The 25,857-nt window shown below is 49.6% G+C and overlaps 1 protein-coding gene across 2 annotated transcripts; it reads left to right on the top strand.

Annotated features, from left to right (window-relative positions):
* The first annotated feature begins 1,850 nt into the window (after positions 1–1,850).
* LOC142921819 (protein LSM14 homolog B-like) lies at positions 1,851–18,977 on the top strand. 2 transcript variants are annotated; one of them, XM_076063155.1, is made up of 8 exons: positions 1,851–2,788; positions 5,983–6,140; positions 7,643–7,850; positions 10,718–10,870; positions 11,588–11,740; positions 13,192–13,294; positions 14,490–14,727; positions 18,320–18,977. In XM_076063155.1, the coding sequence occupies exons 1-7, from the start codon at positions 2,653–2,655 to the stop codon at positions 14,695–14,697; spliced, it is 1,119 nt and encodes a 372-aa protein (XP_075919270.1). In that variant the 5' UTR covers positions 1,851–2,652; the 3' UTR covers positions 14,698–14,727; positions 18,320–18,977. The 2 variants fall into 2 exon arrangements, with proteins under 2 accessions (XP_075919270.1, XP_075919271.1); XM_076063156.1 differs by having other exon boundaries at positions 1,853–2,773.
* The last annotated feature ends 6,880 nt before the right edge of the window (positions 18,978–25,857 follow it).

Here is a 25,857-nt window from a genome sequence, read left to right on the forward strand (position 1 = left end):
ACGTGATTGCTAAGCTACAGGGTGATTTCAACAAACTACAACATCAGCTAGTTGCTCTTAAACTAGTCCTGAATACCTACAAAACCAAGGTGCTATGCTTCTCACCAGGACTAAAGCAGGAAGTCATGTTTCCCCAATTACATTCCTTAAATAATTATAAAATAGAGCAAGTCAAGATCTATAAGTATCTTGGGGTCATCCTGGATTCAAAACTGCATTTTGAAGATCACATTGATTATATTGGTAAAAAGACAAAAATAAAAATTGGTTTTCTGTATCGACACAAGCACTGCTTCCCCCCAATGTTCCGTTTGGAATTGATAAAAGCTACCATACTGCCTCTACTTGACTACTGTGACATCGTGTATAAATCAGCCCCAAGTACTGTACTGAAGAAGCTTGATTCCATCTATCACTCGGCCTTAAAATTTACATTGAACTGCACATATAGGACTCACCACTGTGATCTCTACATTGGGTCAAACTTAACGTCTCTTAATGTTCGACGGCTTGTGCACCAGATCTTATTTATTCACGATGTACTTACCAAAAAATCCACAGACTACCTGCTGGATCTCCACTCTATTTCAAATAACAAATTTGACCTCAGGTCTTCGCTCATTTACCAGCTTCACATTCCCTATTGCCGTAGGAAGGGCCTTTGCTATTGATGCCCCCAGAGTCTGGAATGCTATTGCCAATAAACTGCAACTTGAATCGCTACCAATGAGATCTTCTCTCAAAACTGCTCTCGAGGAGTTGTACACCCCTATCTGCCACTGCTATTCATTGGCGTAACATAAAATAAAATGTTTCGCTCCGGATGACGCTGCAAAGTATTATCTGTATTTTGATTTAGCGTGCTGATCTTAAAGGTACATTGAGTAATTTGATACGCAGACCGATGCTTCTGTTGTTGTGGAGTAACTCATGCAGCCAACTATGGCTCTAGGATTTGGTGTTACATGTTATTTATGTAGTTAATTGTAAAAATTCGGTCACAGTCCCTGTGATCACTGTTACGCTGCAATTATGGCTTTATTTTTTGGTGATTTGGAAAACGTTTTTAGGTTTGGACATGTTTGTTTTGTTGTAGTACGGAGTTAAACTGATGGCCTTAATCTAAGTTTTTGTGGTTGTTGTTTGACTTGCATCCCACTGGGATTTTTTGCACACAGCGTTGGTGTACGGCTACTTTTTTCAGGAATATTTTGCTGTTTTTTTCATGGATTTTCTGTTTGCAGAGTCACATAGTCACTTTAAGATGTTTTTCTTGTTCGTGTTTTTGTTTTTTTTGTTTGTTTTGTTTGTTGTGGTTGCACCCGATTCAAGAGCCGAATCGCTCACAGGGCTAAAATAAACTGAAAACTGAACTGGGCCTTCAAACCGTCACGGAGAGACGCGGGTGGAGGAGGGGCGGGGTTTGAAGGGGGCGTGGTGGAAGGAGGCGGGGCGGAGTGGAAGAGGGCGGGGCGAGTGGAGGGGGGCGGGGTGGAGTGGGTGCAAGGGGCGGGGTGGAAGGAGGCGGAGCGGCGTGTAAGGGGGCGTGGTGTAATGGGGCGGGGTGGGGGTGCAAGGGGGCGGGGCGGGGTGGGGAAACGCCCCTTGGTTTAAAAAAACGCCGCGTATTTCGATTGGTCGAGAGGCGTGCACGTGACCCGCTTTATATTTCATGCAGTTCACATTCCTGGTTCTTTCGGTAAAGTCACGTAGATAGAAAATAAAAATTAAATTAAAAATAACTAAAATGAAACGCAAAGCAAAAAACCCACGACGTTGAGCGGAAGAGAAACAAATCCCCCTCCCCCCACAATCCCGCCCACTTGGCGCTACCCAGAGTGCATTGCAGTGCCAGTGGCGTGTCCGTGAACACGTGGGGGCCACGCGGTGGGTTGTTGCCATCATCATCATCACCACCATCATCATCAACACCATCATCATCATCATAAACACCACCATCATTAACACCATCATCATCAACAACACCACCATCATCATCACCATCATCATCAACACCATCAACATCACCATCAACAACAACACCATCATCATCATAAACACCACCATCATCAACACCACCATCATCATCAACACCACCACCATCATCAACATCACCATCATCAACATCACCATCATCAACACCATCATCATCATCAACACCACCATCATCAACACCATCATCAACAACACCACCATCATCAACATCATCATTAACACCACCATCATCATCAACACCATCATCATCAACACCACCATCAACACCACCACCACCATCAACACCACCACCATCAACACCACCATCAACAACACCATCATCAACACCACCAACATCAACAACACCACCACCACCATCAACACCACCACCATCAACAAGACCATCATCATCAACACCACCAACATCATCAACACCACCACCATCAACAACACCACCATCATCATCAACACCACCACCATCAACACCACCACCATCAACACCACCACCATCAACACCACCACCATCAACATCAACACCATCAACACCACCACCATCATCACCATCGTCGTCGTCTCACGATCCGGGCCAAGTTCCCCCCTCCCCCCCCTCCTCCTGCCCGGCCCCACCAAGGCGGCCCCACCAGCCCCTCTCGTCGCCCGTAGCCAGAGCCGGCGACCATGGCCACTTGGGCGGCCTGCATGGGCGTCAGGATGAGCTTGCTCTCCATGGCGGGCATCCGCTACGAGGGCATCCTCTGTGACATCAACACGGACGACTCCACCGTCGTCTTGGCGAAAGGTTACGCACTGGGGGGTGAGGGGTGGTTCACGGGGCGACTGTGGACACCCCGAAGCTGCGGGTTAGGGGTTTAATGAAGCCGCTTGAGTCGTCCTAACAGGCGACTCGCTCGGGCAGCAGCAGCAGGAGGAGGCCTTGGGGCTGGGGAAAGTTTGCCAGGAGGAGGTGAACGTGTCGGCGACGTTGTCGCCTTCTGGACAGATTGGTGTGGGTGTCGTGGGGTCAATGTGTGGGGGGGGTTTTAAGGAGGGGTTTGACCCTTTTCAGGGCAATCAAACAGGAGGTGTTAAGATGCTCAAACGACAAGATAGTCTTTGTTTTTTTTCGGTAACGTCACGTAGGTTAAAAAAAATGAAAACAACTAAATTAAATCATGATTGTATTGGATTGCTGTATGTACTTTTGTGTTTTCAATTAACCTGGATTTGTAAGAGAGTCCTTAATCTCAGTGGGAATTGCCCAGAAATGTTTAAAATGACAGCCATTGATGCGTCACGTGGGGGTCAGACATTTGTGACGATGTGTGACGAGGGGCGGTGGGGAGTTGAGAAATGTGACGTCACATGAAAATTCGCAACTTTAAATATAGAGAACACGTTCTACTTATCTTCTTGGTTCTTTCGGTAAAGTCACATAGAATGGAAATAAAATAATAAAAATAAAGCAATAACATTTTATTGTTAAGAAAATTGTATAATGTTTTATTATTATTTTTTAATAAAATAAAATGTTATTTTATTATGTTTTATTTTTATTATTTTATTTCCATTCTACGTGACTTTACCGAAAGAGCCAATAAGATGAATCCCTGCAGTCACGAAAGCTTTAAATCGAAACGTTCTACTTAATCAAATAGACTTGTTAATAAATGTTTTCACCTTCAACATCGGAGTGCAGCGCCACATTAAATACGCACTACAATGATAATAGTTTAAAGAGATTTGAAGCGTGTTTTATATATTTTTTTGGGGGGGGGGGGGGTGGCAAAAATCGTCCAAAATCGCGCGACGTCATTTATGGCCGGCGCCTCTAGCTGTGCTGGGGCAAAGTTCTTCAACTCGTCACCCGCTTAATCACGAATGTTCTGAGGTTCTTGCTGATTCTGGGTCGCAGTGGTTTCAAGTATTTTTCAACGAAGGTTATTGGGTGCACAGCCGTTTCAATACGGGCACACATTGTTTCGTCCGTCTGTTTGCGTTTCTCCCTTGCGACGGGACCTCGTTGTCTAAACGTTGATATTTATAAGGGCAGGGGGTGACCAATAAGGGTTTGAATCGATCTGTAACAATCTAGGGGCACTGATAAGGGGTTGACAGCTATGCCAACACGAACGCGCGATTAACCCCGTTGACCTGAACAAGTTTGTGGTTTCGGTGCGTGCGCGTGTTCAAGTTTCATTTATTAGGTATAGTCCTGTGAGCCATGCGAGCATCTTAAGTCGGGGTGCAACCGCAACAAACAAAATTTGAACACAGAACATCTTAAAGCGACGACGCGTAACAGAAACATTCTGGAATAAACCAGCAAATAATTCCACACAAAAACAACGTATTAAAACGCTGCGTGCAAAAATCAAGTGTTGAAGCCGGGTCGGTAGTCACAGGGCAATAAGATGCGGCTGGTCATAGACGGCGCGTGACCCCGGCCAAAAAGCCCGGCAGGGTGCCGCTTAAGGGGCCGTCCATAAATGACGTCACGCGATTCTGAACGATTTTTTTGACCCCCCCCCCCGCCCTCAAATATGACGTCACAAAGCTCTGCCCCCTCCCCCCCGCCAAAATAAAACACACTTCAAATCGCTTTAAACTATTGTTGTCATTGTAGTGCGTATTTAATGTGCCGCTGCACTCTGATCTTGTAGGAGAAAACATTAAAAAGTCTAATTAAGTGGAACGTGTTGTCTATATTTAAAGTTGCGCATTTTGATGTGACATCACATTTATCAAACTCCCCCCCCCCCCCCCCCAGTCGTCACACGTCGTCACAAATGTCTGACCCCCCCCCCAGGTGCGTGACGTCATTTCTGGACGGCCCCAAAACACTCCAGCGCTGTCCTACCAGACAGTCTCGACCCCTTCACCTGATGAAGGCCGCTTGTGTTGTGGCCGAAACGTCGTGAGAATATTATTGTGTTATTTTATTTTATCAATTTATTATTTTATTCTCATTCTACGTGGTGACTTTACCGAAAGAACCAAAGAAGAGGCCCCAAAACAGTTAATTTGGAAATGTTCCAGATTCATTTTTGCCTTCGTTCACAGATCTGGGCCAACGGCACCTGTCTGGATTAAATTGGCACAATGGAGAACTTCTTTGCGACGGTGATGATAGGGATTTGTGATGTTGATACCCATAAACATTCAATACCTGCAGGCATATGGCTTATGGATGACGGGCTATTGGTTGGTTTTAATACAGCTAAGACATAATAAAATACATATAAAATAAATTTCATTTATATTTTATTTAAATAAAAATAAAATAAATTTCATTTTTATTTTATTATGTTTTATTTTTATTATTTCCGTTCTACGTGACTTTACCGAAAGAAACAAGAATATTTAATACAGCTTCTGGCAGGAAATAAATGAATCTCAATTTTTGGCTTGCAGAGTTGAGAAATGTGTGCAGCTCGGAACCCCGCGAGCTAGATTTGATTCCTGGCTACAGACAACGTCGTCGGTGGTGGCCTTGTATCCCAACTCATTCTGGTTTTCGTGTAGGTAGACTGCCTTCAAGTGAAGTTACCTGGTGCGGTGTGTTAGTAAAAAAGATGATTAAATCAGCACTGGGGAGGATGAAGGTAGCTGAACCAGCTAGAAACTATTTTAAACAATTGTTTAGGTTGCGGGTAAGGCCCACTTACTATACTGCTCTTTCAGAAGCGACCTCCCCACAAATGGTAGGTAACGCAACGAAGTGGCTTATCGAAGGACCTGGAGGAGGGGGGGGGGGAAATCCACTCGACCCATGGGAAGAGAAAACCTCGCTGACTCCAAATATACAGCAGGTGTTGTCAGGGTTGGGATGAAACGCATGACCTTCGATATATACCAGGCGAGGTAGTTAACTTCTCACCACAGTGGCGCCCAAAACCCACAACCACGCACCTGCTCCGACCTGCATAGGTGCTCTCGACCGTAACAACGCTTGACCAAACGGGTACGTGGAGGTCTGTACCGGCGGCGGGCGTCTTTGTGTGTGCGCAGTGCGCTTGCGCGGGACGGAGGGGCGCCCCGCCGACCGTCCCATTGCCCCTCGCGAGGAGGTCTTCGAATACATCGTCTTTCGCGTCAGCGAGATCAAGGACTTGACCCCGTGCGAGTACATGCTGTCCGCTCTGCACCACGACGTGGCCATGGTGCAGGTGAGAGGTGCAGGCGCTCTTTACCATTCAACTATTTATTGTACCATGTAAGGCCCACCGAGCTACTTAACTCTCTTTTCAGAAGCGACCTGGCCACAAATGATTTGCTCAACGAAGCGGCTTATCGCGTGGACATTTCCAGCAGCCAAATGCTCCAAATGCACGTCGGTTCTAAAACGTGGAGGTAGAAACTGGATGACCCAGAGAAATCCACGTGACCACGGGGGAGGACGTTGCAAACTCCAAAAATATGCAGGCGTCGGGGGTCTGGATCAAACCCCACGACCTGTTGTATTCCAGGCGAGGTAGTTAACATCTTGCCATGGTTTAGGGGAGCGGTGGCACAGTGGTTGATGCGCTGCACCACAAACCCGCCTACGACCCACCGGGGTTTGATTCCCACTTACGGCCAACGCCAGGTGACAATTATCTGAAACGGTCCCGGGCTTTTCCTGAGGTCTATCCAATGAGCACCTGATGCGATGTATAAACATCGCCACTTGGGAGAAGGCGGTCGGGCGTGGTGCTGGCTTCCCCACCTCCTCCGTGTGCTTTGCCGGCCTCGTAGTTGCTCGCACTGCACTTGCCCCGAACGTCCTTTAAGCCTTTAAGGGACATCTTTGGCAACATGTTGACAAAATGTGGAAAAAAAAGTCAACGCTGATCGGCTGCATTTCGGGCAAATTTTCCCTTCACGGCACTGGAATCGAGGAAGCCAGAGATGGTGGAGAATACGAGGTTGGAGACTGCACTTCACACTCGGGGGGCTTGATGAAAGTTGCATTTGAGAGTTACAATAGTTAGCTAACAGTGGTAGCTGTGGAGGGTTTTTACAGGTTGAGGAGGAGGAGATGGAGGAGGCTACCAAGATCCGAGCCCGGGTGCCAGCGTGCCAGTGGCTGAATTGCGCAACCCTTGGCACCTGGTTGGCTCTCGGGTGATGACATCGCAATTATCCCTCCTAAGACCAGAGGTTCTCTGTAAGCCATCTGGCTACCATGAGAGATTCGTTCATGAGGCTATCCACATATACAAACACAGAGACAATTTCAACCGAGAGGAAGGAATTCTGGCTTAGCAATCATTGGAAGGATTTGATAAACCATTTCGGGTCTTAATTGATTGTTCACGCTTACGGTGGCTTTCAGACCGCATCCATTATTTTCGTCTCCCCCCTCCTCTTTTCCGAACATAGATGGACTCGTCCATCTGAATAACTGCCAAATCGCTCTCCGTGGTGCTAACGTAAAAAAAAAACCCGCCACTTTTTAAAAAAAAATGTCTTGCTGTGGTTTTTACACCTGATGATGATTGCTTGTGTTGCAGTCGAAACGTCGTGAGAATTTTAAAGTTTTATATTTTTATTATTTTATTGTTTCCCTTCTACGTGGTGGTGACTTTACCGAAAGAACCAAGAAGGTGCATAAGAAGTTTGACATGCGTACGTCGTCCGTCGTGATTTGTTCTAATCGCTGCCTAACCCACCCTCACCCCCCGTCCAGTCCTCGCCGGGCACCCCGGGGGGGGCCGCTGCTCGCTGCCACGCGCGCGGTATCGGAGCGGCGGCGAGCTGCCACTCCGCGCCGGGCACGCCGACCGGACCCCCCCGCGGTGCCACGGGCGGCCACCCGGGCCACGCGCGGCACGACGCCTGGGCCACAGCGGTCGGGCACCGTCCCTTCGTGCAGCCTGCGTACGGAGGAGCTGCGGGTACGGGAGGGGGGGGGTGCGGTGTGCGGTAAACATCGGCACTGCAGGGCTGCACCTTTGCCCTCTTAATGCCACGTGGTTTCCGTTGCCCAGTGGCCTTGCCTCGGGTCGTTTTCGCCTTTTGCTCGTTTAGAGGCAACTGCGTGATTTCAATGCGATCTTAATTGAACGCAGTTGAGTTGCAGCTATCTTCATGGAATTATTTCTGTAAGCGCATGCAGGAAAATAAAAGGCTCTGTGTATAACAGCTCGATGATGATGATAATGCGTAGTGCATGCGGACGAGCATTTTTGTTTTTACTTTGCGCTTGATGGTGATACCCAGTGATTGTATTTTAAATTGTCGCCTTTTCAAAATAACCCGTCATTTAAAGCGTTATTATTTGGTGCCCTGTCAATGAACTGCTCGGCGAAGGCCGCGCTGTCTTGTCATGCGGGGTGGGGTGGTTATTTCACCTGCCACGCTTCACTTGTGCGGTTGTGGTGAATGGGAAGGTGGGGAGCCAGCCACCGATTTGGATATAATTCGCTCGTGATGTGGCTGAAAATCGAGTTATTTTTTGCGTCGTTGGGTTCGTAGTTGTGCGAGAGCCACTCTTCTACCACGAGATAATACAAATGTGGTGCTAAATGGGTTTTGTTGTTTGCAATAACGGCGTTTATCAAGAAAGCCGCTTTATTCAATGATCATTTGTGGTAAAGTGGCTTCTGAAAAAGTGCAAATATAGCTCGGTGTCTTGCCTGATAAAAAATAAAAACTTTTAAAATTACCCCTCTTCCACAACTTAACCCAATTAAGATTTGCACCAACAAAATTTAATTGCGGCTTCAAGGTCCTGCACGATGCATTTCTCCATGGCGATGATGAACGAAGACTTTCTTTTTTAAAATCTGTGGTTTTGTGAGAAACGAGGTTGCCAGAGGCAACTTGCTATATTGATCTCAACGAGGTGCTATCGTGGTGCTGAGGTTGTGGCCACCCTGTTCACTGGCTGGGTATTGAGAGAAGAGAGGATTTCTGATCGGATCTCCACCTGCATCTTTTACCAAACACCTGATGCCCGATTTTGTAATGTCCAATGAGACGTCGTACGGAAATATGATTGTTTTTTTGGGTTTTTTTCAACATTCTGGTTTGCCGAAACCACATAAATTGGTGTGGTGCTCCAGGTGACAAATTTGATTTATTGGGTGGCAGATGGTGTAGCAGAACATTGGGCATTGTAGAGCAGTACCCCAATTTACATTGGTGATGCGTTCCTGAAATGTGCGACGTAAATTTAAGCAATTTTTTCCCAAAATACCGTACATCAATAATGTATTTTGTTATCGAAAGCACAGTACATGTCGTCATGCGCGCGACACCACAGGGTAGTTTACAGGGTAGGTGAAGCAAGAGGCGATGGGGATACGAGAAAGGATCGATGCTGTCACCGACGTAAATTGTGTTAGCGGTGTTCATAATAAAGCGACGACGTGAAAGGGGTGTGAGTTGGAAATTGATATTACTGTGTTACCCCACGATCGTCTCGCCCAGTGGTTCTTAACCCAGGGGTGCACGCACCCCTTGGGGGTTGCAAGATCCCCTTTCTGGGGATTTCTTTCGAAGGTATATCATCGAAATACAGATTGGGCGCGGGCGCGCGGGCCGAGTGCAACCGCTTTGTTTCATCAAACCCCTTACGTCTGTTGACGTTGCACGTTGTTTGTGAACGATTGGGAACCAAAGGGGTTGCAAGGCTGCGGCAAAGGTTACAAAAGCCACCGACTTTAACGGAAGCGTCGTGAATCCTCGTGCCGCCCGTGTTGGTGCAGCCGAGGCCTCCCTCTGCAGGTGGGAGGACGAGTCGTGAAGTCTGTCGTGGCTTGTGGACAAGAGCCCCGGTGACCCTCGTTCCACCGTCTCGTTTATTAATGTTAACACCCCCCCAATGTAATGCTGCCCGACCCATAAAAGTTGCGCGCAAACGCCCCTAACGACAAACGTGTGCTAATATTTTTATATTTTAAACCCGTGCGAAATCATCATTTTTGACAAAATATATGAATGGTGGTGCTATGGCAATTCTAGATTTAAAGCTTTCGTGACTGCTAGGATCCATACTCTTTGGTTCTATTGGGTAAAGTCACGTAGGTAAAAAATAAAATAACAAAAATCACGACGTTTCGGCCACAACACAAGCGGCCTTCCTCAGGTGAAGGGACGAGACTGTCTGGAGGACAGCGCTGTCTTCCAGACAGTCTCGTCCCTTCACCTGAGGAAGGCCGCTTGTGTTGTGGCCGAAACGTCGTGATTTTTGTTATTTTATTTTTTACCTACGTGGCTATGGCAATTGGTTGCATCAAGAGCAAATGAAAGCGGAGTTTCCTTTTCGAAAATGTTGGAGACGCAAACGGGGTGGTCGGCAAACGCTGCGCTTGGCCGCTGAGTGATCTGTGCGGTTTTGACGGCCTCGCTCGAAGCGACGTAAAAATGGCACGCTCGGATACGCTGGGATTTGTGTGCGGTGAGCCCCTCTGCCTGGTGACAACACAAACGTGTGACCTGCAGTCGTGAGGAACGATAGGGGGGGAGGGGTGGTGGTGGTAATTATGATGATGACACTGACACCACGATGGGTGATGGAGGGCTATGGCACTTGTGTCTTGCCCACACAGCTGTTGTAGAACGCCCCCCCCCGCCCCATAATACCAACAGCCGCCTTTCGCCACTAAGTGACGGTGACGTCACCACGGCGCCCGTGCCAGATGAAGTGTCGCCGGTCGTTGCCGGGAGGCACCGGGAGGGTCCCACGTGGCCCCCCCCCGACGGGCTGACGAACCGAGACGACCGGTGGGTGCGCGCCGGCTGTGCCCATCGCCCACAGGTGCGGCAGCGCCCACGGCCGGCGCGGCCGCTGCGCGCGTCAACGCCACGCCGCAGCAGCCGGCGAGGAAGAGCGGCACGGTGGAGCGGGGGGTGCAGACGGCGCCCCGGCGGCGGCGGCGGTGGCGGAGGGCCCCCGTGAAGCAGATTGCAGGTACGGCTACGGGTGGTGTGGGTGGTGTTCGCCCTCCCCACCCGCCACCCCCCCATGCCGTCATTCATCTTTTCATCAAATTTGTAAGTTCGTTTTGAAGCAACGTGTCCCAATTTACAGTCGGCGTCTCGTACCGACGGAGACTAATTAATGCGTTTGCGTATTGAAGGCTCGCCGTGCACAGCTTTTGTGGACGCATTCGTCGTGGGGCTTTGTAAATCGCAGTGGGAAGGCAAAAAACCCCTTGCCGCTTTTATCACTGACGTTGCCTCAAAGGCGACGCGGTGCATTAGCCTGGACTTTGGCAATGGCCTTTTGAACATTTGCAGAGGGCGGAGAGAATAACAGATTCTTGGCCGCTGGTGCCGACCTGAATACCGGGCAGCCGGTGCGCTATTTTTTTATGGTCGTGAATATTTACCCAGGAAACCTGGGTCGAAAGTAAGAGACTCACATTTGTCCATGAGGGTACAGCAAAAGTGTTTTTTTCTTTGCAGCAGGGTGTACTCATTGATGCATTATTCCAATGGAGAAAGTTTGCAGGAAATGTTTCACATTTGGGGAGAACATGCAAACTTCCAAGTATACAGCAGGGGGTCGGGATAGAACCCACGAGCTCTTGCGTACCAGGCTAGGTAGTTAACATCTCACCACCGCCACCACCGCGGCGTTGGTGGATCACAAACCGAGCTGCCGTTTATTTTTCTCTCCCCGCAGGCTCGAGCCGCCATGGGCGCCCCCAGAAGGCACAGGCCCTGAACCTGGGCGATGAGTTTCAGGCGGAGTTTGACTTTGAGAGCAGCAACGCGCAGCTGGACCGCGAGGAGCTGGACAAGGAGTTCCAGAACAACAAGGCCAAGCAAGGAGAAGGTGGTGGACCTTTTTTTTTAAAAGGAGCACTTTGAGGGACCCGGTTTCACACCACCACCACCACTCCTGTGGGAGGTCTCCTTTTAGAATCAGAATATTTATTTGTCCACTGGGGGATTTCGATGCGCTACAAAGGTTTTTTTGTCCACAGATGTTCAGTAGGGGCGGGTCAGAATGTAACAACATACAATACAAAAACACAATGGGAGTGCACAGTCTATAGGTCAAGTGAACAAATCGCTTGAAAAAATAAAAATCAACTAATCTTGTCTTACCAGGTAAAGATCACTGAGCTATTCGCTTTTTCAGAAGCGACCTGGGCACAAATGATAGCTCAATGAAGTAGCTTATGTGGACATTTATATTAGGCCCTTTTTTTCATACGAGTTAGAGTAATCGTGAGGAATGATAACTTGAGAAACTCTCCGCATGTGACAGCCTTTAGTAAGCTTGGCTGTCACTGCACTTGTGGGTGAGGGCCTCGCATCACTCTGGTCAGGTGTGGGTTGCAGAAAGAGTGGAGCTTGGATAATGTAAAGCATGGATGTGCAGTGCAACAGTGGATTTGTCTTACACCGCCTCTCTTGTGCCAACAAATTATTAGGCGGCTGTGGGGGGGGGGCTACCTTGCCTCGTGGGTTTCACCAAAACCCTGACCATTGTATATTTGGAGTTTGCATGCGTCTCTCTCCCCGTGGTAGTGTGGATTTTTCTCTGGGTCGGTTGAACATGTAGGCTTTTGCGACCAATATCATCCATGATAGATTTTTTTTTGGGTTGGATCACGATCTAACCCAAAAAAACCTGTTTTCTCTGAGTCATCCGGTTTTTCCCTCCACATTTTAGAATCAACGTGCACTTATTGGAGTTTACCTGCCAGAAATTTTCATGTAATAAGCCACTTCGTTGAGCTATCATTTGTGGCCAGGTCTCTTCTGAAAAAGAGCCATATAGCTTGATGGGCCTGAAATATAATGCAAAGTTTATGGTCTTATTGTTTTAGCCCTGACTCGCATTGGTAAATGGTTGTATTTTAACAAATGGTAAACATTTTTGGAGAATCCCCTGTGCTAAATGTTGGTCCCTTTAGGACCATGATGCACTTTTGACAATTTTTGTTCACGAGGAGCAATCTCCACGAGCGTCCATCACGGTGGCCTGTTGCCACTGCTGCCACGGCGGTTTCTGTTGAAAAGTTTGGTTCAACAAATCTGTACCGTCGCCCCCCTCTAGTGGCTCACCTCAGCCATCGCCATGAGGGAGACGAAGGTGGCCGGGCATGGTGCTAGGCCCACCCATGCCTTCGTGTGCCGTGCCGGCCTCGGGGTGCCACTCACTAAGAGCACTTGCCCCGATAGTCTGAAGCGAAACGGGGTGGGGATCTTTGTCTTTAATTGTCCAGGCCATCCCTTAATTAGTTTCTGACATTGACGTCTCCCTTTGTGCTGCAGACATGCAGAGGGGTCCCAGCAGGAGCTCTGCCGTGTTTCCTGACAAATGCTTCTACGACAAAACAAGATGCTTCTTTGACAACATTTCCAAAGATGGCGGCAGGTAATGGCATTTCTGCCACTTGTGATTTTTAATTGGGTCTCCTTGCTCATCGCGGGGTTGATGGTCTCGGACGGGCAGTGGTGGCGGCACACCTTTATATACAGCGCCTGGAGGAGGCAACGGGTTGGTGGTTCACAATCTTCTGCCATGTGCACCGACTTGCCAGGAGGTAGCAGTACAGCATGTTGATTCATCTCCATCTGTACGGAGATGGGGTTGCTGTTCCCCCCCCATTCACTCTCCCACCTTTGCACGTGTGGGTTTTCTTTGGTTTCGTCCCTCGTGTAATAAAAACTCACAAATGGAGTTGGCCTAACCATCCTAATATAGGATGACAGATCTCGGGCAATTGTTGGTGCCGTTGCTGGCTGCCTTCTCACTCGTATGCGGTTGACTACGCCTCCTGAATATCTGGAAACTTTGGGGCGTTGCAAATGTGTGACGTTAACTTTAATTACTCTGCGCAGAAAATGCACGCCGCGTGAATTGCGGTGTTGCGCTTGATTCGGGAAAAAATCCTAGCTCGAAAATAAGAGGAAGAACCGTGTAATTATTTGACTGGGCACGAGGCGAACATTTCTCTAAAACGCAGGATGGTGTGGAACCGTGCAGGGAACCTCTAATGTAGGGTTTAGCGTTCACTCGAGCAATTCTGTAGTACCGTGATCTATCGTCATCCACAGGCCACTCTTCAACATGGTGTGGGGTGAGCCACTGCTCGGAGCGTCAGACAGAGTCGTTGTCGCGTAACAACAAAACTATTCGCAGTGCAAATCTAGTGGCTGCTCTGATTTATAATACTGCGGGCGCATTAACCGGGATGTACGCCTGCTGCTTGGCAGGGAACATTCAAAGAATCCCGTGACGTGTTTTACAAGTGGCAGGCATTTTTCGTGTGCCGGTGTAAAAACTGCGATATTTGCCAAAATGAAAATGAGTGACTTACTGTGGCCCTTCTGCCAGTAGTAGTGGCACGAGCAAGAAGTTGTAGCACTGCATCTTTATCTCCTCCCTCCACCTCCAATACCAACACGCGCCATTCACTGCTCGGTGAAGGTACACGTGGAATGTCGAAGGCTCGCTGACAGGAGGTCATGGGACAGACCCCAGGTGGCCATGGATAGACTGAGATGACTGGCAAGATGCACCAGCTGTGCTCACAACCCCCGCCACCCCCTTCCTTCCATCTTGTAAGGAACTGCCGCGTGACGTTGGCGGAGGAGCAGCGCTTGAACATGCAGACGTTCGGGGAGAACCTCCCGGCCGCGCGCAATCGCCGCTTCTGGCACAGTTGGGGCCACGCGTCCTGGCTCAACCGCCGGACCCTGTGGGGTGGGGACGGGCGGCCGGGCATGCCCAAAGCAGGGGTGCGGTCTCCTCTGCCGGCCAAGGTGCAGGCCTAGACAGATGATGATGAGGAGGAGCACGTGCAGGTAAGGGCAGCTCCCGCTCCTGCACTCCCGTTAAGCTGCAAAACAAAAATATCGAGAATCTGCTCGTGCCTCCCTGAGGAAGTCACGTGACTTGTGTGGCCATCCCTGCTGAATCCCTTACCCTCTGCCCCCAAACCCCCCCCCCCTGTGAAAATACCCTGCTCCGTGGAGGATGATAGAGAGACCCTTTTAAGGTATTGTCTCTGATCCCATTTTTCTGCTCTACCCCTTTCTATTCCTCTTCCCATTCATTACGTCCTTGACTCTACTCGCCTTCTCGTGGTTGTAGCCATGGGTACACTTCTAGATTTAAAGCTTTCGTGACTGCAAGGATCCATACTCTTTGGTTCTATTCGGTAAAGTCACGTAGGTAAAAAATAAAACAACAAAAATCACGACGTTTCGGCCACAACACAAGCGGCCTTCATCGGGTGAAGGGATCAGGCTGTCTCGAGGACAGCGCTGGAGTGAAACACAGCCACGCTCAGACCGCGACCTTTAAGCTGTGTGCGAGGAAACAAGGTGCCTTGACAAAGGAATTAGCATAAAAATTAGCATTTGATTGGCCGACTTAGCATAGAGGTGGTGTACGTGCGGGTGAACATGCCGTTTGGCGGGGGGGGGGGGGGGAGTTTACCTATTGATGGTGTGAATGGGGAATTTTTAAGAGCTGCGAAAGTTTGGGGTACCACTACTTGAAAAATATACTGTACCATTGAAAATTAGTTTAATGTTTAGTTCGATTTAGAACATCTTTCCAATGGTTGCTTAATTTGAAACCATCTTCTCGGTAAAGGGATCAGGCTGTCTCGAGGACAGCGCTGGAGTGACTTTACCGAATAGAACCAAAGAGTATGGGTACACTACCGCATTTGCTCACATAATATAATTTGCATATTATATCGTGAAAAACTTCTCAATCATCATTTATATAAAATCTTAAACATGACTAGATTTTTTTTATCGATCAATCGCATGCCAAATTTAATGCTTTTGTACGATCTGACCTGCTGGAGGGCTACATGTGTAGTGGCCTTATTGACGTCGGAGACTGTTTACTTGAGGCAACACGTATTTATTACAGACACTTCTGTTACAGTTGCGAGTCTTATACTTGAAGAGGTAACGGCCTCTTCACCCGTACTTTATAGAGGGAAACGTTCCCCGAGCTTTAGCCCACGCTAGCTCCCTGGTTCCCTCTATCCTGTTCCTCTCCCGGGAGGCTATCTGACCTGGCCCAGCTTCGGCGCAGGTCCCGATCACCAGCCACACGAGTCCGGCCCTCAGAGGGACATCGGCCCTCGCGGCTCCGGTGTCGCACCCTGGCTTGCTTTGCCCGGCCCTCAGAAGGTCAGCGAATCAAAGAAGTTCCAGGGTCTGGCTAGTCAATCTTCGTTCTTCACTGGCTCTTCATCTTGCTTGAGTTGGACTGCCTCTCAGCTCCCCGGGTCCCACCTTTTATACTGTCTCTCACTGAGGGGCGGGGCTGGGAGTGATCACAGCATCCCCCACAGCCCCCCAGGGTGGTGACCGTAGCGGACGTGTTTGTGGCCACCGTTATACAACCGCGTGTCACCCTCCCGTAACACCTCTACACGTGTTTGGAAGATCAAGAGGTACAAGAATGGTTATGGCCAAGATTGGTACAGGTTTTCTTCAAGTGTCAGAATGTCCTCTTGACGATTCTATTTGGATGCCACGGTGGCTAGGAGATGTTAACTCACTTTGCCTGGTATGCAGCAGGAGGTCTGGGGTTCCATCCCAACCCCGACGCCTGCTGCATATTTGGAGTTTGCAAGTTCTCCCCGTGGTCATGTGGATTTTTCTCCGGGTCCTCTGTTTTTTTTTCCCTCCCACGTTTTTAAAAGCATGCGTTTTAGAGTATTTTGCTGCTATAAATGTCTACACGATAAGCCACTTCGTTGAGCTATCCATTTGTGGTGGCTGTCTCGGCCTCACTACGCTGCGTTGCATCACTGTCCGAGTAGTAAACCTTCAGAGCCAGGGTGACCATCCGACTCCAACGTATTTAACGAATAGAACGACATAAAACTCATGGGAAAACACAGCACAAAATAGAGCATCTGTTAATACTTGCAATATCAATATAATTAATTAACACTGCAACATCATAACATTGTCTTGGACAACATGAATCTCAATCATAGGTCCTGGATGGACCAGGCACCTACATTAGCACTGAATAGCTCTACAACAAGAGAATAAGCTACTATGTTCAATAAGGTCACTTTGTGTAATCACCATACTGCAGCCCAAATGTACAGCGCTGCTGCACATAACACTGAACTGTAGACGAGATACATCTTCATCCTTGCTCTCAAGAATGCATTAAAGTTACATGGGCACAAGTCTGGCTCGACTTATCTAATTACAAACAACTATTCACAATAATGCAAGTGGCAGGCTTCGTTGTTAACCAGGCCTCCATATTTATCGTAACAATTTAACAGCATTATAAAGGCATTTACAGCATTATAACGGCAATCCTAACATAACAGGAGTCCCAGTAATTATAAGAACACGAAGGGGTTTGGTGGCCAGCAGCACGCCCTGCCGCCTTTATCTCCCCAGTGGCGCTGTTGACACCCAAGCAGTTACTCGTTTGGGCGCCGTGAGCGGGGATCGAACTCGGGTCGCCGGGTTCGTAGCGCAGCGTAGCGCTAACCACTACACTACAATGCGTTACGCTTACACACACACACACAGATACACACAGATACACACACACACAGACACACACACAGACACATACACACACAAACAACGCTAACCACTACACTGCAATGCGTTACGCTTCCACATGCGAGGGTCACGTGACAGATTTGACGCCACAGCTCACTTGCCGTGCAAAAAATCTATACATTATTGAGCTCCCTGCTCCCCCCCTAAAAAAAAAGTGTATTTTTTTATCATTTTTGCGTGGTGTACAGTCTGGTAAGTACCCACATGGCCAATTTCCAGTTGGTTGCAAGTCGGGAAGTATGCTAAACATTTTGAACAGGCACACATTCACAACTTTGCCTTTTATATATGGAGATAAACTAACTTGCAGACAATGATTCTTAAAGTCCCACAATGAGCAGATGCTCCCGTCTTCGCTGAGATGCTAATTGTGCCTCCATTTTGTACTCTTTGTAATGACTGACACCCCTGCCTTGCCTCGTCGCTTCGAGACCCTTAACGCGTCACTTCCAGGTCACGTGACCAAACTCGACACCATCATATCAGGAAGTTCCTGTGTAAACACAGCCCCATATCTGCCGTGGGGCAGAACAGTGGCCATGTCTCTCCGGAAAGAGCGCTGCATAGCTCCGTGGGCCTTACCTGGTAAAATACAAATGTAGAGTAGTTTCTTTCAAATGGAGTTGGTTGGCAACGCTCTCGTGCCCAATTTTAGAGATTGACGAAGGGAATTGGATGGTTTAGAGAGGCACCTTGTCACCAAATCTTGGCCTAAATCGGGACCACGCAAACCAAATTCTCCAAATGAGAATGGAGCCCTTTGTGGGGTCGACGATGATCTGTTGGTTTTGCTTCTTGATGTCGGCAATGCTTGCTTTTGTTGTTGCAGGTTGCAGAGAACTTCCTCCCAGAGTGTACATATATTGGGGGTTTGCTTGATTTAAAAAGTTAAAATTTGTTGGGTCTGAAGAAACGTTACGTAGAGGGGTAGTGCAAGGACTGTATGTGGGTTGTGTTAATTGATATGCGATTCTTTTAATGTCTATGGTGTGTAAATAAGATACACACCTCGTTTAGTTGAACACTTTACACATTTATAATTGTAAGTATAGTTTTAAACTTTAGTCTAATGGGTGTGGTAAAACATTTCTGTAAAGTCGGACTTAACTTTAAAGCTTTAATTGTCTCCTAAAATTGGTTATTTTGTGCGACCGGTCTTAAGCTGTAATGAGCATGGACATGACAATTTAATTGAGTTTTGTTTGTATTTCACAAGACAGCATTAAATGTTGCGGAATTTATATCGGTGCATTCGCTGTGGTGAAATGGCCGGCAAATAATTAAGTTGGCCAACTGTTAGCTTTACAACATTGCTTCGTTGAATTTTTACTGCATTGCTTTAGATTCCTCTAAACTTTGTCCGTAATGTAGTACAATGCATGGCTTTAACAGGATCGGGGATGGTGGGAGGGGGGGGGGGGTTGCTGTATTTGAAAAAAGTAAAGTGCATTTCAATAAATTGAGGCATCTGTTCCAGCTTGAGGGCCGATTTTGAAAATTGAATCTGTGCTTGGTATGTTATGCAGCGTGATGTGGCAGCCCAGCCCCAGCCTGCCAAGGTGCCACCTCGGCCGGCTGGGCAATCTAGGCGAGGCCGGGGGCTCTGCACGAGACTAGGCCTCACCACGGTACTCTGAGTAAGAAGTTAACTGCAATAGAGTCGGTATATACTACTGTTGAGTCGGTAGATACTGCTGCAGAGTAGATGCTACTTTAGAGTAATTAAATACTGTTATAGAGTAAGCAGACACTGCTATAGTCAGCTGATAATACTATAGTCAATAGATATGACTATCGATTCCATAGATACCGTGGTGCCACAGCAACGGAGCAACTCCGCCGGCGCCACCATCCCCTCGCACCCCTCCACACGAACGTACGCACACTCCCACTAAACACACACTCACGTAGGGTCTCGAAGGGGGAGGCCTGGCCCACGGGCTTTCATCCTAAGGGCCCCTAGCAGGGATGTCCCCCGGTTTCCCATTGCCAGGAGATTGGCTGACCCCCCCCCCCCCCAGGCCGGATTACACGGCGGCCCCCCCTAAAATCAGCTTTAAAAAGTCGCAGGGGCGCATAGTGATTTACAGGCTGGCCGCAATGAAGCGCACGCAACACGGGAGATGGGGCCTCGAGGGCAGAACACTCCGCTGGCAGCGCAGACGTGGAGGTGGGAGGGAAGTTCCTAGCCACGCCGCGGGGTGGGGAGGACCGGGTAGGGAGGACCGGGTGGGGAGGAGGGGGTGGGGAGGAGGGGTGCGTAGACAATGGGTCAAGACGCAACGGAAAGTCACGCTCCAGGTAAGGGCGGGAACATCGGTTTAAAATCGAAATGTAGGCGCTCGATTGGTCTGCGCAGGATAACACCACGTGACCCTGGATCTTCGGATTCCCAGGGCGTCAAAGGGAGGGAGGTGAAAAAACGTTCAGGTGGTTCTCCAGCCATCCAGCCACCCCAGTCTGACTCCCGGCCGCTCGTGGCGTCCGAGGGACGCTGGCGAGCGCCGCTACGACTCTACCCCAGGCGGAGACCTCTTGGATCATCGTCCCTCCGACTCCCGCAGCTTCCGTGCGACACCGTGAGTGCATCTGCGAGTTGAGAAGTAGAGTGTGGGGGGTACACCCAGGGATTGAATAGGGATAGGCTACACGCTGCTCGTGGAATATTTACTACAGGGCCGCACAGGGTTTTCTTTAGACGCGTCATTAATAAACGTCAGTTCAGAAGATCGGTGCGGTGCGATTTCTGTGTGCGCGTGTGGGCGAACTTCGGCGTGGTATCTGTGATTTTTGAGTGGAGCGACTGCGTGCGGGGGGCGGGGTGCGTGAGAGAGCGAGCGCGGGGCTGCAGGGTGTCGGCGCGGGGTTGGTGTGTGAGGTGCGCATCTGTAGTGGATTCGAATTAGGTGCACACACAACTTCTTGGGAGGCAACACTTATTTATTAATGAACACAAACAGTTAGCTCTTACATTACGCATAGGGTGGTGACCACCGACTTACTCTAGCTAACACACACTTCTCAGATACCCTAGGGAGGTACAGCCTCCTGTCTTGGCGGGACTTACAACACGTTTACCGCTATCCTAGAGTCCTCCGGCTGGGACCTACACACGGATCTCTTCTTGGCGTCTTCACGATGCATCTTCATTCTTGATACGGGCAGCCTCGAAGCTCGTGAGGAGGCTGCTTATATGGGCCTCGGCGTGCCCGGGCTCCGCCCCGGCCACGCCTCCCTTCGAGAACCCTCTCGAAGCCCCCCCCCCCCCCCCCCCTGCTGTCCACATGCCCCCCAAGGTGCCCCCTAGGCCCCCGGCCCCCACTGGGGTCCAGTCACGTGTCCAGCCGGGGTCACAGAGAGGGCCACGACCTCACACCTCCCTCGTGGCCTCCCGAGTCCAGAACCGGCCCTGACGTCATTCCCGCCTCCAGCCGGGATGACGTCATGTGTGTGTGTGTAGACCGGCGTAGTAGTGACGCTCCCCCGCATAGTGACGTCACACGTGTGCGTGTGTACGCAGTAGTGACGCTACCATCACTACACATCTATTAACGTCTATACGACCGCAACTGGTTACACGGGGTATCGCGCGGTGTGTGTGTGTGTGTGTAGAAGACGCGCGTCTGCAGCGCAGCGTGAGCGATTAAGGTGGGGTTCGGGGTGCGCTAAATCCACTCCACCGCTGTGCGCGTAGATCGCCATCTCTACGACCCGCTACGGTTTACGTGAGGGTTTCGGCGTGGTGTGTGAGACGCGCGTCTGCAGCGCCGTGCGAGTGATTTGAGCGCGGTGCGCGTGAGGCGCTCCGTGTACTGCAGCACACGGAGCGGCCGTGCTCGCGTGCGTGTTGTTGCACAGCGCGCCTAACGCAGCGCGTTCGCACAGTAGCATTCACGTTAACGGTGAGGCGTTGCCCCATAGCCTGGTCCCAGCCGTTCCTTTCCCGCTTGCATTAGCACCTGTGCACAGCGGATTAAGGCTTATCCACGGTGGGGGGGGGGGGGGGGGTGTGCATATTTGTAGTGTTCGATTTCACTCGGACAACTTTTGTCTTTCTTGGAACACCGCTTTATTTACAACTCTCCACATGCCCTCAATATTTCACAGTATCCATGTCGCCACGGCTCGCTCGCCGTGCTTCACTCGACTCGCTCGCCACCTTTGTCTCTCCACTCCCCACGATTACTGCGCTTACTCCGCCGCTAACTTCTTCGTCTCCGCTCTCCGCTATCACCGTCACTATGCTCTCTCCACTGCTAACTGCTTCGTCTCTGTTCAGCTCCGCTATCGCTACGCTCTCGCCACTGCTGGCTGCTTCTCTTCTTCAGCTCCGCTATCGCTACGCTGTTTCCAAGCTCCGTCTCCAACTCTGTCTCTCCAACTCTGTCCCTCCAACTCTGTCGCCAAGTTCTCTACCCTTCAATTCCCCGCTGCTGACTCCAAGCTCTCCAACTTCAACAACCTCGCTCCAATTCCCGACTTCCCAATTTATCCCCGCTCTCATTACTCCCCAATTAATTAGTCCGTGCCCCAACGACGCTCTGCGTCGTTCGCACCTGTTTCTTACCCAGACCTTTAGGCGCCACTCTAGCCTTAACAACAGCTCCAGCCAATCACAGCCATCCTTGGCTCTCCCAGCTTAATTGCCCTAACATAACCTGCACTGTATTTGCCTTCGCTACAGGCTGACCCAACATAACCCGTACTGTCTGTGTTATCATGTAATCACGCTGTTTGCACTACACACCTTCCTACTCCACTACATATTCATACTGCCGCCAGTTATTTTCAGTTAGCATTGCGGGCACGCGGATTAGGCCTTAATCCCAGGAGGTGCGCGCGTGTTACTGACACAGCAGCAGCCGATTTCTTTGTTTAGCGCTCGGCGTGCGCGGGAGAACACCGGCGGCGGTGAGCCGGCCGTGTAGAGATGTCCCTTGGAGCTGGTGCGGGGGGGGGGGTGATCACTCGATCGGCGGGGGCCTGGCGAGAGGTGGCCAACGAGGAGGAGGAGGGGGGAGTTGAGGGGGTGGATGTCGCGCCCTGCCTGCTCACGGGGAGTGGGGAGGTGGGCGTCTGCCCCCACAAACGATGCTGTGCCAACTCTCTTCACGGTGGGCGTCAATCGACGACGAGCCACGCGACCCCCCCTGGCTCGCCGGGAGATGACGACATGGCAACGAGGCGTGGACTCCGCCTGTTGCCTCTCCACGGGGAGGCGAATCCCCATCACCTCCCCGATGTTGCACCGCACACTCGGCTTTAGGGTGCGAAAGAAGTTTCGACGTGACATGGGGGACTCACAGACGACCCGTAGACTCATAGACTCACCCATGGGTGTCTGTTGTGTGTGGGTGTCTGTTGTGTGTGGGTGTCTGTTGTGTGTGGGTGTCTGTTGTGAGTTTATGGGTGAATCTATGAGTCTACGGGTCGTCTGTGAGTCCCCCATGTTACATTGAATCTTCTTTCGCACCCTACACGCGTAAATATACACATGTAAATAAAATGGTCCGCACCTAGAGAATAAAATGTTTATTGCCAAAATAATCCTGCGGACCCACCCGAAGTGAGACCTGGGCTGGAGGGCCCACCGTGGGCTCCCTGGATGCGCTGAATGGAGCTCTCCTGCGCGTCTCACTTCATTTTGATGAATTCTTGCTCCAAAGGTATCATTGCCTTGTGACGGACGCCTTTTAAGGGACGTACGAAAGGCGTGCCCGTTGTGTAGATCAGGAAGCCGATTCACTGGAGGAGCGGCGCTTGACGTCACCTTGCGGGTGCCCCTTTCTCTGACGCGGGGCCACACGCCATGCGTTGCCGTGACGTCGATAACACACGGCGTGAAATAATGGAAAACAACAGCAAAGGTGGCAAACAAAATAAACGTTCTGATATTATTTTAATGTGACCATCACTAAAGGATTCGTGTACGACGGTGTTTTACCTTACTTGTTGGCTGTGTCGGGTGGTGGCGGGTTTAACGACATTTAGATATTTACGCGATCTAACCCACACACCTCTGTTATGGATGAACTGCATCGTTTTGCAAGTCGTCAGAGTGGACGAAACGTTTGCAGCTTGACGTTAATTGCAAGACAATTCACACAGGGTGACTGTAGCAGTGTGACACACAGGGTGACTAGCAGTGTGACACAGGGTGACTGTAGCTGTGTGTCACGTGACTGTAGCTGTGTGTCACACAGGGTGACTGTAACTGTGTGTCACGTGACTGTAGCTGTGTGTCACACAGGGTGACTGTAGCTGTGTGTCACACAGGGTGACTGTAGCTGTGTGTCACACAGGGTAACTGTAGCTGTGTGTCACAGCTACAGTCACCCTGTCAGACTGGACGAAACGCAAACGTTTCGTCCAGTCTGACGACTTGCAAAACGAAGCAGTTCATCCATAACAGAGGTGTGTGGTTTAGATCGCGTAAATATTAAAATGTGTCGTTAAACCCACCACCACCCGACACAGCCAACTAATAAGGTGAAACACCGTCGTACCCGAATCCCTTAGTGATGGTCACATTAAAATAATATCAGAACGTTTATTTTGTTTGCCACCTTTGCTGTTGTTTTCCCTTATTTCACGCCGTTTGTGTTATCGACGTCACGGCAACGCGTGGCGCGTGGCCCCGCGTCAGAGAAAGGGGCACCCGCAAGGTGACGTCAAGCGCCGCTCCTCCAGTGAATCGGCTTCCTGATCTACACAACGGGCACGCCTTTCGTACGTCCCTTAAAAGGCGTCCGTCGCAAGTCAATGAAACCTTTGGAGCAAGAATGAATCAAAATGAAGTGAGACGCGCAGGAGAGCTCCATTCAGCGCATCCAGGGAGCCCACGGTGGGCCCTCCAGCCCAGGTCTCACTTCGGGTGGGTCCGCAGGATTATTTTGGCAAGAAACATTTTATTCTCTAGGTGCGGACCATTTTATTTCCATGTGCATATTTACGCTGGCGTGAATTGTACCTTCAATATTTTTTTGTAAATGCTTTGTATATGTTTACGCGTATATATGGTAAGCGGTGCAAAGATCCACCGGACCAATGTGAATTTGGATCGGGTAGATATGTAGCGTTCGATTTCACTCGGACAACTTTTGTCTTTCTTCGAACACCGCTTTATTTACAACTCTCCTCAATATTCCACGGTGTCCATGTCGCCACGTACACGATGTGTGCGCGCAAACACAGTACCATGTATACACGGAATACACATGCAGGATGTTTACAATGATTATGAATGTAATGTCTTACACAGCACAAGTTCCACGGTACTGTTGAGTCCTTGTCGTACTTCCCAAAGCCACATTTACTACACCGTCATCAGCAGCTATGATCGATCCACTGCTGGGTGAAGGCCTAAGGTTAGAAAGCAAACATTTATTCCGTGGTGTATCCCCCAACCCTCTGCCCCCATCCCAACTCACCAGGCAAATTCAATGAATTGTCACAATTCAGGGTCGCGAATTGATTAAATAATCTATTCTTCTTTTATATATAAAATTGCGGTGAATGTATCGGCCACTAGTGGCTGCTGCGAGGGTTACACGATCCCATGACATGCAACATACGTATACGATTTCACCAAAACAAATATTATTCTTACATGTGCACGCACACACGATGATGCATCGTGAGGTTAATAATTCAACATGAATCAGTGCATCATCTCTAAGAGACCGTTGTGTTAGTCACGTTTGAGGAGCTGAAGAACGTCTATGAAAGCAAATCTCAGCAATCTCTCCAATGGACTTGGCAGTCCCGCTGTGGTTAGAAATGGAATGTTTACGTCAGCAGTGGCAGGTAGTGTGCTCCTCAACACAGTGGTGCTCACTTCCGGCTTTACTCTGAAACATTTTTTCCAACACCAACTTCTCTCTCTCTCTCTGCCCCCATCATGTTAATCCGCTGTTCTTTTACGTCGATCAACTGCGGGATGAATGCCTCCCCATGCCGAGCGGTCCGTGTGCGTTATTTGAACACATTTCATCGCGCCGGTCAGTGCGGGTTGGTGAGAATGGAGGTGCGTATGAAGTGGGAGCGTAGAAGAACGCTACAACAATGAACTTTCCTGTACTGCCTTCTCCTACCACACCGCATTGCCCCTGCCCTCTTGTACACGGTGGTTACTCATCCATGCACTAGCCGGGCTCAAACCTGCTTAGCTTCTGAGTGTTTTGATGACCTGGTGCATTCCGAGAAAATTGGTCACACACCCTCGAGGCGTTCTGTCACCAAGAACACGATTTTTTATGTTGAGCCCCACAAGTCATCACAGTCAGCCAATTTTTGCAGTCCTCTCTTTCTCTCCTTCTTTCCTCCCACTGCTCGACTTTGAAATAAACAAAAAACTAAACTCTGAAC

The sequence above is a fragment of the Petromyzon marinus genome, unplaced genomic scaffold (genome assembly GCF_048934315.1).
Source record: "Petromyzon marinus isolate PM22_M1 ecotype Great Lakes invasive population unplaced genomic scaffold, UKy_Petmar_22M1.pri1.0 PM_G_Scaffold_9, whole genome shotgun sequence".
In the NCBI taxonomy this organism is placed as follows: domain Eukaryota; kingdom Metazoa; phylum Chordata; class Hyperoartia; order Petromyzontiformes; family Petromyzontidae; genus Petromyzon; species Petromyzon marinus.